This window comes from Nannobrachium achirus (assembly GCF_963921795.1).
Source record: "Nannobrachium achirus genome assembly, chromosome: 5".
Classification (NCBI taxonomy): Eukaryota; Metazoa; Chordata; class Actinopteri; order Myctophiformes; family Myctophidae; genus Nannobrachium; species Nannobrachium achirus.
In genome coordinates, this window is record NC_137814.1 from 67,536,825 (window position 1) to 67,554,494 (window position 17,670).

A 17,670-nucleotide genomic window follows, 5' to 3' on the forward strand; every position below is an offset into this window, starting at 1 on the left:
CTAAAATGACAAATTAAACATTGGCCAAATTGTCAATTGTGAAAATTGCAGATCTACATGCTCACAAGTCACAACGCGGGTGGAAACCTTGGATGTCCAAAACCGTTCGTTTTGTATCTATAAAATGTACTAAACTAGTGGAAACAGCAGATCTACAAGAACACAACGCTGATGCGAGGCCTATCAATGCTAGCGTACCGTTCTGGTCGCTGTACTGGAACCTCTCCAGGGCCAGGTTGACGGCTATCTTCACAGCCTCATCGATGCGGATGTCTTTCAGTCCTTTGGCCTTGGAGCCGCCTCCGCCGCTGCCGTGTTTGTTCTTCTGGCCCTTCGCTGTGCTGCTGTGACGCGACATGGTGACCTGTGGGACACACACACACCCAGACGTTCGGGGTAAATGGATGGAATCCTATGGAGAACATGTTGCTTCTGGTGCCAGAACAGCAAGCGGCCAATCATAGGAACTTTCAGTTCCGTGTTGCTTCATTTTAAATCGGGACAACTACACCCCTGACTCACACACCTCCAGATATACAGATATACCCATTTTTTATTTTTATTTACATATCTACTGCATAGTACTGTGTTCTATTCGTCTGTCATTCAATGTTATATGAGATACTTTAATGGTTTCCTGTGGAAATAAGCTTAGTCTTTTCATGGATCTCCTTTTAGTAGACCTTGTACCAGTGAACTGTACCGTCATGAAACTGTACCTTTTCCTATGCAAACTTCTAATAAAGTCTTCAATCAATCAATCAATCAATCAATCAATCAATCAAACCCGTTGTATCCATCTGTCTGTCTGTGTCCCTTTCATGCCCGTACATAATGATCATGAGATCTCTATGGGACAATGCATACAAAAAAAAACGATATAAAACCTAAGAATGCTATCTAGCTTTCATGTATGGTCATTGAGGGTAGGCGCGTGCTATGGTAAGTGCTATGGGCTTAGGTGGAGTCTGAAGAAGTGAGTCAGTCTTACTTCAGGCCACGGCGGAAGCTAGGGAGTGAGTCTGTTGTTCTAAGTGCGACAGCCTACAGGGAGTTTATTTCCTGAGAATTGATTTAGGTTTGGCTCTGTCTAAACTACAATATGACGTCATTCAGAGGTTCATCAATTTGTCTGTTCTCCCCGATTCAAACTGAAATAAATTTGTCTGTAAAAGTGGAGTATGCATCGGCCCTAACTCTGTCTGCCTGACTCTCTTTCATTCCCATATATGGTAGCCTGATTTCAGACTCAGCTCACGCTTTAGTCTGAAACTGTGCCCTATTCTAAACGATTTACGGGGGAGGGACTTTTTACAAGCGTGCACGCGCGCGTGTGTGTGTGTCTCTCTGTCTGTGCCAGTGACTGCTTCCACACAGAACTGCGACCAGAAACATGTAATCAACATTAACAGCTTGGTGAACTCAGCACGCGCGCGTGTATTTCGTTTGAAATCGTTTCAACTGCTGCGCTGATTGCATATACATTAGACCCACCCCGCGCTCATTGGATCAGCCGAAAATTTGGGCTGCTAAACTGCCTATTCATGTACTCAGCTCCAGACCAGAGAAAGAGTCCACTCTGAGAGTGGGCGGGGTCTATGGGCTGGAACCAGGCAACATGGTGTTCCGTGGCCAGGCCAGTCTTTGACCTCAGTACTATGACATCAGAGTACAGACAGACAGACATTCTGTAACTAAATTAATAGTTAGATTAGATATTTGAACTTTCTATTTCCCATAGAAACGAGGAGTCATTCACTGTCCTTTGTAGACATAGTTGCTTGTCATTGTTGATGACATGTATTAATAAAGTGTTAATATCCTATGATATGGACATTTAAAGTCCTGTGTTATCCTTTTAGCCCAGATGTCTTTCTGTACTTCTGTGCCATTTCCAGAAAGAAAGAAATAAAGAAGTCATTATTATCCATTCAATGATCATATTTCACTGGGAAGTGTGTGTGTGTGTGTGTGTGTGTGTGTGTGTGTGTGTGTGTGTGTGTGTGTGTGTGTGTGTGTGTGTGTGTGTGTGTGTGTGGAGAGAGATAAAGATAGAAGGATATCAAATGGAACCCAACCACCTAAAAAACATTTTATATATCCCTGCTCTGCCTGCACATAACATTGATGCATGAAAACTGTTTTCACCTGTACACATTTTGTTCTGACTGTATTGTATTGTGTACACTTCTGCTTTGGCAACGTAAACGTGTGTTTTCTCATGCCAATAAAGCCCTTTGAATTGAATTGAAAGAGAGAGTTAATTGAGTACAATGTAAACAAGCCATGGTGCCTTCTTGGGTTTAAACTATGGGTTTAAATCCTATTAGTAGACCTTGTATCTGAACTGTGCTTCCATAAATGCGAAATATTAATAAAGTATTCAATCACTCAAAAGTTGAAAGATCTCTGACAGAGCTGACACAGTTACAGTAACACACACCCACACATGCAGTGTGTACAAACACAGCAGCATTGCTAACAGGCAGCTAAGCTAAAAAAAAATGACTGGGTTTGAGTTTGGACACAATATTCCGTGTAACCTCTCCTCGGGGCTCTCGTGCGTGTAAACACTGTTACACGCAACACGGTTACCCTACACTAACACAGTCACCCCCAGCAGCATGCTAACTGACTATAACAGCTAAGCTAAGCTAACCGGCTTGGTTTAGTTCAACAACTACCAACTAAACACACCGTTTATTCGTCTTAAGACGCCGTTAGCACGCAGAAAACAAAACGACAGATATGCAGGCATGCACTATGGACGTTGGCACGGCTGTGTGAGCTTGTATATCTGGTGTTTGGAAGCAAATAACGTGCGCTTACTGTGCTCGGCGGTGATTGAAACGTAATTAGCAGGTCTTTAATGAGTGTCTGATGAGTTAACAGTGTTTAATTACAATAATTAGTGTCAACGGTGTTTAATTAGTGTAAACAAGCGGCACCTGGACGTGAAGATGATCCTCCTCCAGAACGCTCGAGCTGCTCTGCCTGGCTGCTAGACGTGGGACGTTCGTGAACGAATCGAGTCTTTTGAACGGCTCTTTGAAAATGAACGATGGGATCCAGTTCGCATTAGGGAGTCGTTCATTTTGTAAATTAACAGTTGTGGAATAAGTACAAAACATTATTTACTCATGTTAACGTGTCAATACTACAACGTGGAAATACTCTGCGACAAGTAGAAGTTTGGTATTAAAAAGCACTTGAGTAAAAGTATCGGTATCAAAATGCACTTTACCAATAGTAGAAAATAGTCATTATGCAGAATGTCCCATTTCACAGTTTTTCTAATGTAGAAAATGTTGAAAAATAATTTGAAAATAGCAGATCTACAAGCTATGTGCGTCGCGTTGCGACGTATTGTGAGCTTGTAGATTGGCTATTTTCAAAAGGTGGAAATGTAGCCTATATATATATATATTTATATATGGCTGAAATGTATGGGGTAGAAGTGAATTTGTAATACAGTACAAAGTAACTAGTAACTAGAATGAGCCAGTCTTTTGAACGGCTCCTTGAAAGGAACGGATCCCAGAGATCCGGCTCACTTCAAAGAGCCATATAAATCCCATCTCTGCCTGCTGCTTGTTAGCCCCTTTTCCACAGGCCCGACACCACACCACACCGCCCACTTGTGACAGGTTTTCCACTACAAGGAACTGGGTAGAGTGGTGTGAAGGTGGTACTAAACGTGGTACTAAAAAGTATCCACTCTAGAGTTAGCCTCGCGTAGCCAGGCTTACTCATGTCGCTCTAGAGTAGGTCTGAGCTAGGCCAAACGGGGCCAAACACTTCATAATGACTGATCACTCACTGACTTTTCATTTAGACCACCAGGATATAGTTGTAATACATGATAATAGGTTTATTGAGTTGTGACCACTATTATAATCTATTATAGTGAATTATAATTATCATAGTAATACATTAATACTTTAAAGTGTATTATAATCACAGTTATAATCCATTATAGTATATTATAATTTAGGATAGTTGTAATACAAATTTATATTGTATCACAGTTAAAAGGGTCAATTTGTTTCTTACCGATAGGGGTACTTTTGTTTAATGGAAAATGTAGATATCTTTATGTGGTGCGGTGTGGTGTTGTGTAGTGTGGTGTGGTGTGGTGCTAAAGCTGCAGTCGAAAATGGGCTTTAGAGGCGGGAATCGGGTCTTTTGAACGGTTCTTTGAAATGAACGATGGGATCCGGTTCGGTTCGCAGTAGAGAGCCGTTCCTTTCTGAACAGTGGTGGTAGTCGGGGGCCCCAGGGCAATACGTCCTTGTATTGCGTTTGGTTCAGATTCTCGTAAATTCGCCAAATTTGGCACAGATGTTGTCCATAACATACTTAATCATTTTAAGATGGGTGCCAAGATGGGCACCCCATGGTACTGCCATATTGCGCAATCCAATTGGTGTCCCATTAACTTAGGGTTTTTTTTTCTCGTGCTAATCAGTCTAAAAGTTAAAAATTTTGCACAGATGTAGCTCAGCGCATGCTCTAATGATTTAGCTTGGGTGCCTGAGTCGGCGACCTTCGGGGTCACCACAGCACCCACAAAACTCTGAAAAGTGATGACTCATCACTTTTCATCACTAAAGTCGATGGGAGCCCAACTTGATTTGGCCGCTGTGACGACCCCGAATGTCGCAGACTCGCCCTAGCTAAATCATTAGAGCATGCCCTGAGCTATCTGTGCAAAATTTTGAACTTTTAGACTGATTAGCACGAGAAAAAAAACCCTAAGGCCTCCGACTAACATGAATACTCACCCATACGTGTATTGTTTTCTGAGGCCATTTCTAGCCCACGGAATGTTTTTTGTGCAAAACAAATGCTTGCAATGGATTCAGAATCGTGAAAAACCCTAGTTTGACCAGTTATATGCTACTTAAAGCAGATTCTTTTTTTTTGCTTTTTTTCCCTGTAATGTAAAGTTAATGGGACACCAATTGCATTGTGCAATATGGCAGTACCATGGGGTGCCCATCTTGGCACCCATCTTAAAATGATTAAGTATGTTATGGACAACATCTGTGCCAAATTTGGCGAATTTGCGAGAATCTGAACCAAAATATCCCTGGGGCCCCCGACTATGGGAAAAGTACTCAATGTCGCATTGTGAGCTTGTATAAATGGCAGAAAATGTATAGGGCTGAAGTCAGTGGTTAATATGTTTTTCAAATAATTGTAGTGGAGTAAAAATACAATATTTGCCTCTGAGAGATGTAGCCTGGTGGAGTAGCCTATATAAGAAAAAGTATTAGGAAATTGGAAATACTCAAGTAGGCCTAGTACAAATAGGCCTACATCAAAATTGTACTTAGTCCTACTGTATAATAGGTAACCGGTAGAGTCGCCTAAATGAAGCTCGCCGAGAAACGGGGGGTGCGTTCGGAAATGCACACCGGGTGTGGCAACGGTGCGCTTTTTCAGCCAGAACTCTGAAGGTAAACTTTCTGAAAAGCAGCAGTTGCTAACCTAATGTTGCTATTGATGTTTATAAACTAGGGTAAATTATGGTTTTAGTCTTAATCTCACAGTATCATAAATGTTAATGCTAGCAACAACAAACATGTAAAGTAGGACACACAATCACAGTATGCCTTCTTCAGTATCAACATGAATTAATATTCTAATATTCTATTATAATTTACCCTAGTTCAGACTGAAAAAGCACACCGTTGCCCCACCCGGTGTGCATTTCCGAACGCACCCCCCGTTTCTCGGCGAGCTTCATTTCGGCGACTCTACTGGTATTCGTATAATACAGTGCTTAAGTAGTAGTTACTTTACACCACTTTTCTATTATTTGAATATACGGTATTGTATTCAGCAATGGAAACAAGCCTTTGGGGCAGAGGTCTTCTATATCCCCTTTTCGACTGCAGCTTTAGCACTACACCACACCACACTACACCACACCGCACCGCACCACACCACACCACACCACACCACACCACACCACATAAAAATATCTACACTTTCCATTACACAAAATTTATCCCTATCGGTAAGAAACAATTTTAACTGTGATTATAATACAATATAAATTTGTATTACAACTATCCTAAATTATAGTGTTTTGCCCTGTTTGGCCTAGCTCAGACCTACTTTAGATTGGATACTTTTTAGTACCATGTTTAGTACCACTTTCACACCTCGGCTATTTTCAGCACAACACCTGAGAGCAACCAAACATAAAATGACTCTTCTCCACTAGTCCCTCCCTATAACATTTTAGTCTAGTTTTTATTGTGTTGACGAAACAGTCAATATATTTAGTCTTAGTTTTAATCACCACAGCTTAGTTTTTGTCAGTGAAAAAAACACAGCCGACAAACATTTTTCGTCATAGTTTTAGTCGACGAAATCAACACTGCTCCAAAAGTAATTGATCAAAAAAGATTGTATAGACCCCTGCCTTAGGGCTTGTTTGTGTCCACATTTTTAGCGTTAATCGTATCACATTCACTATTTGCAAACTGTTAATAAAGTATTCAATAAATGAATCAATCAAAATGTGTTGTATTTTTGAAAATTTAATAAAACATATGAAAAAAGTGATGGCCAAATATTTGGCACTCTGGGGTGAGACTCAAAAGCCTGACTAGACGTTAAAAAGAAATAAAATACTCCTTTAAATCAGAAAACAAAATAAAAAGCCTTGTGATAAGTGATTTATAGAAGGATACAATGCACATTTTCTTAAGAAATATAATTATTTTGAGAAAAATAAAATGTGGACTGTAGGTACAGTCAGAACAGTAGGGGGAGCCACAACACAGAAAATACAACCGAACAATGCCATCCAGAAAGAACAGACACCAAACCAGTATCAACCCAACAGTGTACATGAAAACTATTATCAGTTTAGCATGTACCATATATAAATGACAATTTTGACCTGAGTTTTGAAAAAAAAATCAAAAAAAAAACAATGATAAACATTTGAATTAAAACCAGTAACAGTTTATGACGTGGTATTTGTCTGGAACTTGATGTTACAACATTGACGTTAAACTACTTTCTTGTTCACTCAAAGTTTGTTGTTTTATTTGAGTTAAGTATGTGCATTTATCTCCTGAAATGACACACCAAGTATTATAGAAAACACAAATACAAATAATGATAATAATAATAACCACACACACATTCCCACACATTAATGTGCTTTGTCTTTGAATATTTCAAATCCTCCTAAGATTTTTTCTATGTCAGTGCTGCTCAAACCTTTTCATGTGAAGGACCCCCAAACTGATATGTATTTGGCCACAGAACCCCATCTCAAAATATTTAGTTCCAGGCAGGGACCCCCCAGAAGCAAAATTGAGTTACAAATGTTCACCTAAAAAATGCATATATTCAAAGATTTGCACACATTTTAACGGCTTTTCAAAAATAGCAGATCTACAAGCTCGCAGCACGGCACTCTGTGCCACGCTGTGAGCTTGTACATCTGCTATTTTTCAATAGCTAAAGTATAAAATAATAAAGGCCCCTCCACCTTGGGCCCTAGTAACTCAGTCCCACTTTTCCCCCTTGTGACGCTCCTGCACTTGCTTTGGCAATGTAAACATTCCAATAAAGCTCCCTTGAATTGAATGGATAAGTCCCGTAAAAGACACCCTGTGATTGGCCAGTAGACATTCTGAGTGCCTTCCACACTTCCGCCTTGCCTTTTTTACTGGTCGCTCCAAAGAATAAAGATAAGGTTTAAGGATGGTACAGTCTTAACCAATGAACTGACAGCATTTTTGTCAGCCTATAATAATTAACCAATGAAATGACAGCATTCCCCATCAGCCTCTCATAATTAGTCCTCCTGGATTCTGGCCCTCTTGTTATGACATCCTGATTGGTCGGTTAAGGCGTGCGTGTGTGCCGATTGGCTGGTCGAGGAGGCTTGCGCGTGCTCGATCGAGGCGTCATCATTGTCCGCATCTCGGAATCCGTGCGCAGTGATCCGATAGGCCACCGAGGTCTCCCTCTGATTGGGCGTCTTGTAGAGGGACGCTCGTCTCTCTGACCCCGCCCACTGTAGGAGGAGCCTCAGCGTGGGGGCGTGGCCCCAGCTCTCTCCCAGGGCGGGGACCAGCTCCGATTGGCTCCCGCCGCTGCCGACCCGGGTGGTCATCTGATTGGTCATCACCACGGCGACGCGGTGGCTGGTCGCCATGGCGATGAGCTGCTGGGCGAGGGTGTTGAGGAGGCGTGTCCTCTGGGACATGTCGTCGTGGCGACGGAAGGGCGAGGCCACGCTGTCAATCACCAGGAGGCGGGGCTTCGGCAGGCGCGACAGGAAGTCAGGCAGCAGGTAGAGCTCCGCCAACAGGTCCACGTAGTCATGGCAACGCACCTGGCAACAGTAACCAGCAGTGGTGTTAAAAAGTACTCACGTATTTGACTTAAGTAAAAGTATCAATACTGCAATATAGAAATAATCCGTAAAAATCTGGAATTCAAAATATACTTGAGTAAAAGTAAGAAAGTATTGGCATCAAAATGTACTTAAAGTACCAAAAGTAAAAGTACAAAATGTTTGAATATAGCAGATCTACAAGCTCACAACGTGCTGCGATGCGACGCGTTGTGAGCTTGTAGATCGGCTATTTTCAAATAGCCTAGGTATAAAATAGGGCTAAAGTGGATTATATAATCATTTATATCTGCATAGTAACTAGTAACTGAAGTTTCCAAATAAATGTAGTGGAGTGAAATTTTTACTTTTGCCTCTGAGTGAGATGTAGTGCAGTAGAAGTAAAAGTCCTGAAAACTGGAAATACTCAAGTAAAGTACAAATACCTCAAAACTGTACTTAAAGTTGTACTATGTAACTTTTTTTATAAAACAAATCTTAAAATGGTCCTAACTGTTAAATCGCTAAAGTTTTAGAACCCCCCACTCCGTGAATTTCAGCTCTGAAAGCCTTTTCTTTATATATTTTCTATGAGCCGTGAGGGGGGACAATTTTCGCGGCATAATTACGTCACTTCCCATTTTCTGTATCCGCTGTCTACCGGATCACACACTACCGGCCAATCACAGCGAGTCTTTCCCGGAAGTTGATTTAGCCTCGAACAACAACAGCTTTTGGCCGCTGTTTTAGTAGCTATTCAGTCCAGAGCTGAACCACCATGGAAAAGCAACAGCCTCAACTCCCGGGAAGTTCTGGAACTAAACCCCCACCCGCAAAAAAGAAAAGAACAACAGAATCATCTCAACAACAAAAGGAATATCACCAGAAAAAGCAGAAATCGCGGATTTACCTTCTTCATATGCACGAGAGGTGGCAAAAGTTGAGGAAAGAAAAAAACTTCCCCACTGATTGGAAACTGGCTCTTTTTCTTTTGAACTGGTAAGTTTGTAAAAAATAAACATACTTGCTCTTTGTCATTGTTGTACTTTTAGTGCAAGTGCATACCATACGTTGGTATAGAATTTAGTCAATGTATACGATGGATAGCAACGCTGGTCAAAGGATGTTTTAGCAGTAGCCCTCTGACGACCGTCCTGTCCTTTGTGTGTGTGTTCAAGTCTAGGCTACTCTTACATTTGCAATCATATTGTGTTCTCTGAGTCAATACCGCGGCGATGCACCATTCCCCAAAACTTTCAATGTTTATGAATGGTAGCTTAGCTTGTAGCTATCCCCCCGCCGAAAGTCGGGGGGACGAATATTTACTATTCTGTCCATAACGGCACATAACTCGGTAACGGCGCTGTGTTAGCCTGGGGCCAGCCTATATACTATGCAGTAGTGATGCGCGGGCCGACCCGGTGCCCCCACCCGCCCGCCAACCCGCCCGCACGCGGGTGGGTGGGTCGAGGTTTTCAGACTCCATTGGCGGGCGGCGGGCGGGCGGGTTATCACCACTCATGTGCAAAACGTAAATAAGAATAATCACCTGTTCTTATTTGCCCTTTATTCTTAATAAGAGTAGGCCTATAAGAATACGAATACAACGTTTGAATACGAGCACGACGAGCGAGCGAGTTTTAAAATGCGCCAGAGAGGAGCGAGGTTTCTCCTCCGCTCCTTGGTGCCAGGACCGTCCCAATTCCGCTCCTGTTGGGGCCGCGAACCACAGTTTGCCAACATTTTACACAACGTGAGGTCGCGAGCACAGCAGAGAAGATGCACAAACAATTCAGCGTGTCGCTGATCAGGATTTCACTTATATGTCTCTGTCATCCACACAAGTCCGTTTATAAATACTTTGTGTCGGTTAAGTTATATAACCAGCCAATCAACGGATACGATTTGAAACACAACTTTCGCAAGTGAGGCGGATTTTTTGACTGAATGAACCAACCACGCTCACCTCAAGACTCCAGTCGCTCCCATCTCTCCAATCTGGTGATTAATCAATAACCAACAGTTACAGGATTTAATATTGTCCGTCTTTTGCTGTCTGTTTAAAGTGCGAGGCGCTGTACCTATAAATATGATTGACATAAAACCTGAAACGCCATTCTTTCCCCGACGATGCCCCAGAGAGAATGAACGTCTTTGAATGAATGTCTTTTAGGCTTAACCCCAATTTGAACAACACGTTGTTTATTTAGCCCATGACAATATTGTGCTACTGTAAACCTTTCTGTAAAGCGACTTTGGGTACTTAGAAGAGCCGTATATAAAGATGAGCTATTGTGGAGATGTGTTACGTTCCACGTACTGTAGGTTGGTCTGGGTTTAGTGTCTTCCTTCCCTCCTGTCTCCTTCCCTCTATCATACTCTCAGGTCTGAAGTCACCATCTAATCAGCTGTCCGTCAAACCATTACCTGGCCCCACCCTCATCCAATCACCACCACCTGCTGTCTATAAAAGGCTGGGCTCCACTTCAGCTCAGTCTCTCCAAACCAGTCCCCTGTTTTGTAGCCCTGTCACTTTGTCTTGTGTTTGTAGTTATTTTTCCCCCAGAGCAAACTTTAGTCTACTTTTGTTATTTCTCCTACATAATGTAAATTCTGTTGTATATGCTTCTGCCTTGGGACAGGGAAAGACAGAGGCCTCTATACACAGGCACCACGTAGGTAGAACTTTGTTAAGCACACTAGGTAAGGGGTTGTTGCCACTTATGTATTTTTGAGCTTGTTTTTGGTTAGAGTAGTTAGGTAGGCAGGCTTTTGTTTTACTAGACTAATTAATTGATAGTTAGATAGTTAGCTTGTCTTGGTTTGACTTAGCTGCTTCGTTTGTTACTTTGGCAACGCCCGTGTCCCTAGGTAGTGGCTTATGTTTTCTGTATTGTATGCTTGTGCATACTAATATGTAAATACTAACTTGACATTCATTTGAAGAGTAAACACACTCAGCACTTTGTCACTAAAACTGTGTTTGGCTCCTTTATTTGCTACTCCAATGCTCAGCATCCCTGTGTTTTAATGTGTTACAACCTTAAACCTTCTAGACCTAAAAGGGTTTCGTAACATGATGATATACCATCTTTTTTTTTAAATGCGGGTTGCGGGGCGGGCGGATTCGTTGATTTATATATTGTTCTGCGGGGCGGGCGCGGGCGGGTTACGTTTCGTGCGGGCTGTGGGTCGTGCGGGTTATGAAAAAAAGCTGACCCGCGCATCACTACTATGCAGCTAACTAGTAACTGCGTGTAGCCCTCTGACGACCGTCCTGTTTATTCAGCAGCCCTTTGTGTGTGTGTTCATTCACAAGTATTTGAATTTGAATACATCCGAATCTCCTAAAGACATTGTTATTGACTCTGGGCTACTCTTACATTTGCAATCATATTGTGTTCTCTGAGTCAATATCGCAGCGATGCACCATTCCCCAAAACTTTCAATGTTTATGAATGGTCGCTTAGCGTGTAGCTATCCCCCCGCCGAAAGTCGGGTAAACAATATTTACTATTCTGTCCATAACGGCACATAACTCGGTAACGGTGCTGAGTTAGCCTGGGGCCAGCCTATATACTATGCAGCTAACTAGTAACTGCGTATAGATCCCCTCCATAATGGTTAGTGTAGGAACTACACTGGAAATACCGGTACCTGCAATACCGCTAGTGACCACTACCACTACTTGGGAAAGTTACATGGTATGCCTTTAAGTAAATGTACTTAGTTACTTTATACCACTGGGTGCCCTCGGATATATAGCACTGAGCACATTGGACAATACAAACCAATCACAAAGCAGCCAACATAATTCCACTTTGACTTCATCACGTTAGAAAGTCATCCATCACTCATTTTGTTTTTTTCTTTGCCATGTGCAATTTCAAAGCCTAAATTAAAGCCAAACTGAAATGTAATCGTCAATGACAAAAACACACGTTGCCTTGATCACGTTACAAAGTCATCATCATCCATCACTTATTCTGTTTACCAGAAAGACGTTGGCGAGGATGGTTTCCACGGTGAAGTCCCGGAGGGCGTCGACTTGTTGCTGGTCCTCGGCCAATCGGGTGAGGTGCTGCACGGCGGCCTCCGCCAGCTCGGCCAACCGGTGGACCAGGAAACTGCCCTCGGTGTCGACAAACACCGCCTGACCTCCCAGCCCTCCGAAACACTCTGGTACCTGTACGTCCACACACACCTGGAGACTGACAGGAGAGGATGAACAAATTAATTTATTTGGTGACCATTAAGTATGCGATAAGGTCATTATGGCGTATATGGACACGACGCCTGAAGTGTCCATATAAGCAGCAAGACCTTATAGCACTTATTACCCGGCTAATAAATGCAATTAATAATTTGACTCAAAACTAAAAACAAAACAAAGTATTTCCTTGTTTACAGACTGCTGAAAGTATTCCACACGGTTGCCTTGGAAAACAAGGAAGTGCTGATCAAATAGAATCCATTTTATGTTACAGCGTCGTCTATTTCTCGCCTCAAATGTTTCTAAAAACATTCATGAGAGCAACGTTTAGTTGTAAATGACGCTGTGTGTTTGTTTACATGGCTGACATGCTGGATACAGCACTAAATTCACGCAGTGCAGCCTGAATGCAGCAGGTGCTCTGAGCCTTTGATTAGCCAGCGGTGAATTAGAGCGGAGCAGTCATTATACGCCTATAATTCTGAGACATGGCTGAGACATCCTTGCTCAGATGTCCGGTATATTACGGTTTTAATATTAAGTGGCTCCCCGTGGCTTGGAAAGGGTTAAAATATGATTATTTTGGGGGTCGCGGCCTGAAAAGGTTGAGAACCACTGATCTATACCAGAGTTGTGTTTTGCAGAACATATTAATCTATACCAGAGTTGGGTGTTTGCAAAACATATTAATCCATACCAGAGTTGGGTTTTCCCCACTCCCGGGGGTCCACAGATCTCGGAGGTCTTGCCGACAGGAAGGCCCCCCCCCAGCGCTGCGTCCAGCTGGGAGCAGAAGGTCAGGATGCTCCCTAAGGCCTCCTCTTGCTCCAGCAGGTCCAGCGCCGTCACCGCGCCTCCTGCTGCCGCCGCGCCGCCTCCCGCTCCGTCGGCGCCTCCCGCCCTGCTCCTCACCGTCTGCAGAACCTCCACCGCCTCCTCCTGGGACACACCCGCCTCTGCAACAGCAACAACATTTCTGATTGGTGCAGGGGTGTCGCACCCAATTCTGGGCGCTGGGTACAAGGATTCACTGCGGGCCCCCCATGAATATTCTTCATAGAGAGACTGGGAACGCATTATTACGTATTATTTTGTGCTGTAACTATTGAAAAATAGCAGATATACAAGCTCACAGCGCGGCACACTCGGTGGCTTGTAGATCAGTTATTTCTTTTAAATCGTGACAATGTGTGCAAGTCTTTGAATATTTCAAATCCTTCTAAGGTTTTTTGAAAAGCCTGTCAGTGGTGCTCAAACCTTTTCATGTGAAGGACCCCCAAAATGATATGTATTTGGCCACGGACCCCCATCTCAAAATATTTAGTTCCTGGGACCCCCCAGAAGAAGAATTTGAGTTACAAATGTTCGCTTTAAAAATACATAATATTCAAAGATTTGCACACATTTTCATGACTTTTCAAAAATAGCAGATCTACAAGCTCACAGCGCGAGCTTGTAGATCTGCTATTTGTCAATAGTTATGTGTTTGCATGTTTGGCATTGTAACAGCTAAAATTAATACTATATTAGTATAGTATGTCTATATAAATTAATGAAGGTGCAGGCCGCACCAGTTGCCCATCTCTGCTGGAGATGTTTAATAAAGGTGCTATTGCGACCGTCAGGTCGCAGTTACTATCAAAACCTACACCGGCTGTCAGCCAGTCAGTCTGTCTGTCACGTCACGCTACGTCACACGTTTGCCTATTCTTATCTCCGGCACCGTTGCCCCAATCCATGCCAAACTTTGCACACACACTCCTTGGCTACCAAACCACAACCAGTCTGATTTTTGCAAAACACATTTTTGGAAACTGCTCCTACAGATTCTGCCCTAAAATCACGTAAAGCAGTACAAAGTATCTCTACAGTCATGTCATCAACATGCATCTGTCCCATTCCCCATATTCCCTCCTGATTGACTACCGTTGCCTTCTAAAGTTTGTGTACGCGACCTGACGGTCACTTATCTCCCGATTGGGGAGTCTTACTGGTTTGTACCTTTACTCAGCTGCAGAGGTTTGAGGTGCAGCAGGTCAGCAGCGGATTGGAACCCTGCCTTCAGTAGCTTGACTTTAACAGGAGGAGACAGAGGCAGGCTGGACACTGGAGTCTGCATGTCACCTCCTGGAAAGCACACACACACACACACACACGCACGCACGTACGCACGCACGTGCACACGCACACACGCACACGCACACACACACACACAGGTTATTTCCTATAAAACACAACAAGCACCGAGTAGACAATTTGAAGGTTGTATGAGATGTTATATGAGATACATGAAGTGGATCCTGTGTAAATAAGCCGTAAAGCTTACTAGGATCTCCTTTTAGTTGACCTTGTACCAGTGATTTATGCTGCATGAAACTATTGCAAACTGCTAGTAGACTCTTCAATAAAACAAAACAAAAAACAAAACAAAAAACAACAAGCCCAACTCTCAACTTATGCTGAATTAAACGGAAGCTGCATTAAGTGAGGACAAATAAATTACCCCATGTCTTCTGTGTGTATAAAACAGACGCAAAAGAAAGACACAGGGTAGTTTTGCCACCCACTTGTTGCTCACCTCACATGATCAGTAAAATCACATTTAGGTTGACATTTAGGTTTCCCGCGAACGTGTGTTATACTCCGCCGCTTGCTAATCATGGCAGAAAGACCTGCAGATAAACGTGACTTTAGTTGAATAGTGGATCAATCACCTGTTGTTGCAGAGTGGGAAGTGTGAGCCGTCTGATCCGCTCTGTCAAGTCACACAACACAGCTCTACATCACTTCCGCTACGTAATTTCTTCAAAATAATGTCATTTTTGCAAAAGTAAATGATCATAATAATCAGTCGTGGAAAAAGTAGGCCTACTTGCATTATTTACTTAAGGAAAAGTATCAATACTGCAACGTAGATTTACTCTGTTACAAGTAAAAGTCCAGTATTCAAAATGTAGACCTACTTGAATAAAAGTATGAAAGTTTTGGCATCAAAAAGTAAAGTACCAAAAGTAAAAGTACAACATGTTTGAACATAGCAAATCTACAAGATCTACAAGATACTGAAAACTGGACATGGCCTACTCAAGTAAAGTAGAGATATCTCAGAACTGTACTCAAGTACAGTACTTGAGTAAATCTACTTAAATCAAAGCGATGCAACGCGTTGTGAGCTTGTAGATCAACTATTTTCAAATAGCCTAGGTATAAAAAAGGGCTAAAGTCGATCATGTATATTTTAGCCTTTAATGTAATCATATGTATAACTTCAAAATAACTTCTAAAGATTTCAAATAATGTATTTGGATCTGAGTGGCTTAGAATTACTCAAGTAAAGTAAAAACAAATGTACTTACAGTACTTAAGTAAATACACTTAGTTACTTTACACGACCACTGTATTTTATACTGTAAAATACAGTTTGTTGCTTTAGTTTCAAGCCTCTTGTTAAATATTTTATGACCTTTATTTTGAAAGCCGAAATTTGTATTTCTATTTATTTCACATTTGTCACTTGACGCATCCGCTAACGTCATCAACGTGCGACAGGATTTCCCCACGTTTCTTCAAACATCAGAGGAAAACATCAGAAGGTAAAATGATGGTCATGTTTTGTATAATATCTCATGTTTTATTCACAGTTTATCTGCCTGGAGTCAATGTTGTGGATATGAAGGATAAACTGACATTAGAAGGTAAAGGTATTGAACTGAAGCTTTAGACAGAAACACATTGTTTGAACATGTAGAAGTTTGTTTACAACTCGACATTTGCAGTAGGGTTGTTGGTTGTTGACATTACACAATGGAATGTGTAATAACTTAATCATTGCTTTATTGTTTGTTTAGTAACAGTGTTAAATAGCTCTATATTGTGACAGTAATCAGTGCTATATGGTGTTTGTTCAGTAACAGTGTTAAATAGCTCTATATTGTGACAGTAATCATTGCTATAGAGCGTTTGTTTAGTAACAGTGTTAAATAGCTCTATATTGTGACAGTAATCATTGCTATAAAGTGTTTGTTCAGTAACAGTGTTAAATATCTCTATATTGTGACAGTAATCATTGCTATAGAGTGTTTGTTCAGTAACAGTGTTAAATATCTCTATATTGTGACAGTAATCATTGCTATAGTGTTTGTTCAGTAACAGTGTTAAATAGCTCTATATTGTGACAGTAATTATGTCTATAAAGTGTTTGTTCAGTAACAGTGTTAAATAGCTCTATATTGTGACAGTAATCATTGCTATAGAGCGTTTGTTTAGTAACAGTGTTAAATAGCTCTATATTGTGACAGTAATCATTGCTATAAAGTGTTTGTTCAGTAACAGTGTTAAATATCTCTATATTGTGACAGTAATCATTGCTATAGAGTGTTTGTTCAGTAACAGTGTTTAATAGCTCTATATTGTGACAGTAATCATTGCTATAGTGTTTGTTCAGTAACAGTGTTAAATAGCTCTATATTGTGACAGTAATTATGTCTATAAAGTGTTTGTTCAGTAACAGTATTAAATAGCTCTATATTGTGACAGTAATCATTGCTATAGAGTGTTTGTTCAGTAACAGTGTTAAATATCTCTATATTGTGACAGTAATCATTGCTATAGAGTGTTTGTTCAGTAACAGTGTTTAATAGCTCTATATTGTGACAGTAATCATTGCTATAGTGTTTGTTCAGTAACAGTGTTAAATAGCTCTATATTGTGACAGTAATTATGTCTATAAAGTGTTTGTTCAGTAACAGTATTAAATAGCTCTATATTGTGACAGTAATCATTGCTATAGAGTGTTTGTTCAGTAACAGTGTTAAATAGCTCTATATTGTGACAGTAATCATTGCTATAGAGTGTTTGTTCAGTAACAGTGTTAAATAGCTCTATGTTGTGACAGTAATCATTGCTATAGAGTGTTTGTTCAGTAACAGTGTTAAATAGCTCTGTGTTGTGACAGTAATCATTGCTATAGAGTGTTTGTTCAGTAACAGAGTTAAATAGCTCTATATTGTGATTGTAACCACTGCTATAGAGTGTTTGTTCAGTAACAGAGTTAAATTGCTCTATAGTGTGATACCGTGGACTCCAG

General features: G+C 41.4%; 3 protein-coding genes across 3 annotated transcripts in view; 1 reads left to right on the forward strand and 2 right to left on the reverse strand.

The window, feature by feature from the left end:
• The window catches only part of ythdc2 (YTH domain containing 2), a 72,865-nt gene extending 69,871 nt beyond the window's left edge, over positions 1-2,994 (reverse strand). The window contains exons 1-2 of the mRNA XM_080726030.1: positions 2,949-2,994; positions 199-364 (exon numbers count right to left, since the gene is read on the reverse strand). Coding sequence (XP_080582156.1) covers positions 199-358 — 160 coding nt within the window. The 5' untranslated portion in view covers positions 359-364; positions 2,949-2,994. The remainder of the gene's footprint in view (positions 1-198; positions 365-2,948) is intronic.
• The window catches only part of LOC308285432 (activator of basal transcription 1-like), a 144,703-nt gene that overhangs the window by 110,765 nt on the left and 16,268 nt on the right, over positions 1-17,670 (forward strand). The window lies entirely within an intron of this gene.
• rad51c (RAD51 paralog C) lies at positions 6,575-15,332 on the reverse strand. The gene is made up of 5 exons (XM_080726575.1): positions 15,299-15,332; positions 14,586-14,711; positions 13,282-13,540; positions 12,366-12,582; positions 6,575-8,371 (listed from the first exon to the last, which is right to left on the reverse strand). Exons 2-5 carry the CDS (start codon positions 14,701-14,703, stop codon positions 7,829-7,831), a joined length of 1,137 nt encoding a protein of 378 aa, XP_080582701.1. The 5' UTR covers positions 14,704-14,711; positions 15,299-15,332; the 3' UTR covers positions 6,575-7,828.

Bases quoted from the DNA above. Each gene is read 5' to 3' on its own strand.
- rad51c (XM_080726575.1), bottom strand. From the start codon at position 14,703: ATGCAGACTCCAGTGTCCAGCCTGCCTCTGTCTCCTCCTGTTAAAGTC. The intron at 12,583-13,281 runs GTATGGATTAAT...CTCTCCTGTCAG, and splicing joins GTGGGGAAAACCCAACTCTG to TCTCCAGGTGTGTGTGGACG. The intron at 8,372-12,365 runs GTAAACAGAATA...TACTGTTGCCAG, and splicing joins TCCTCGCCAACGTCTTTCTG to GTGCGTTGCCATGACTACGT.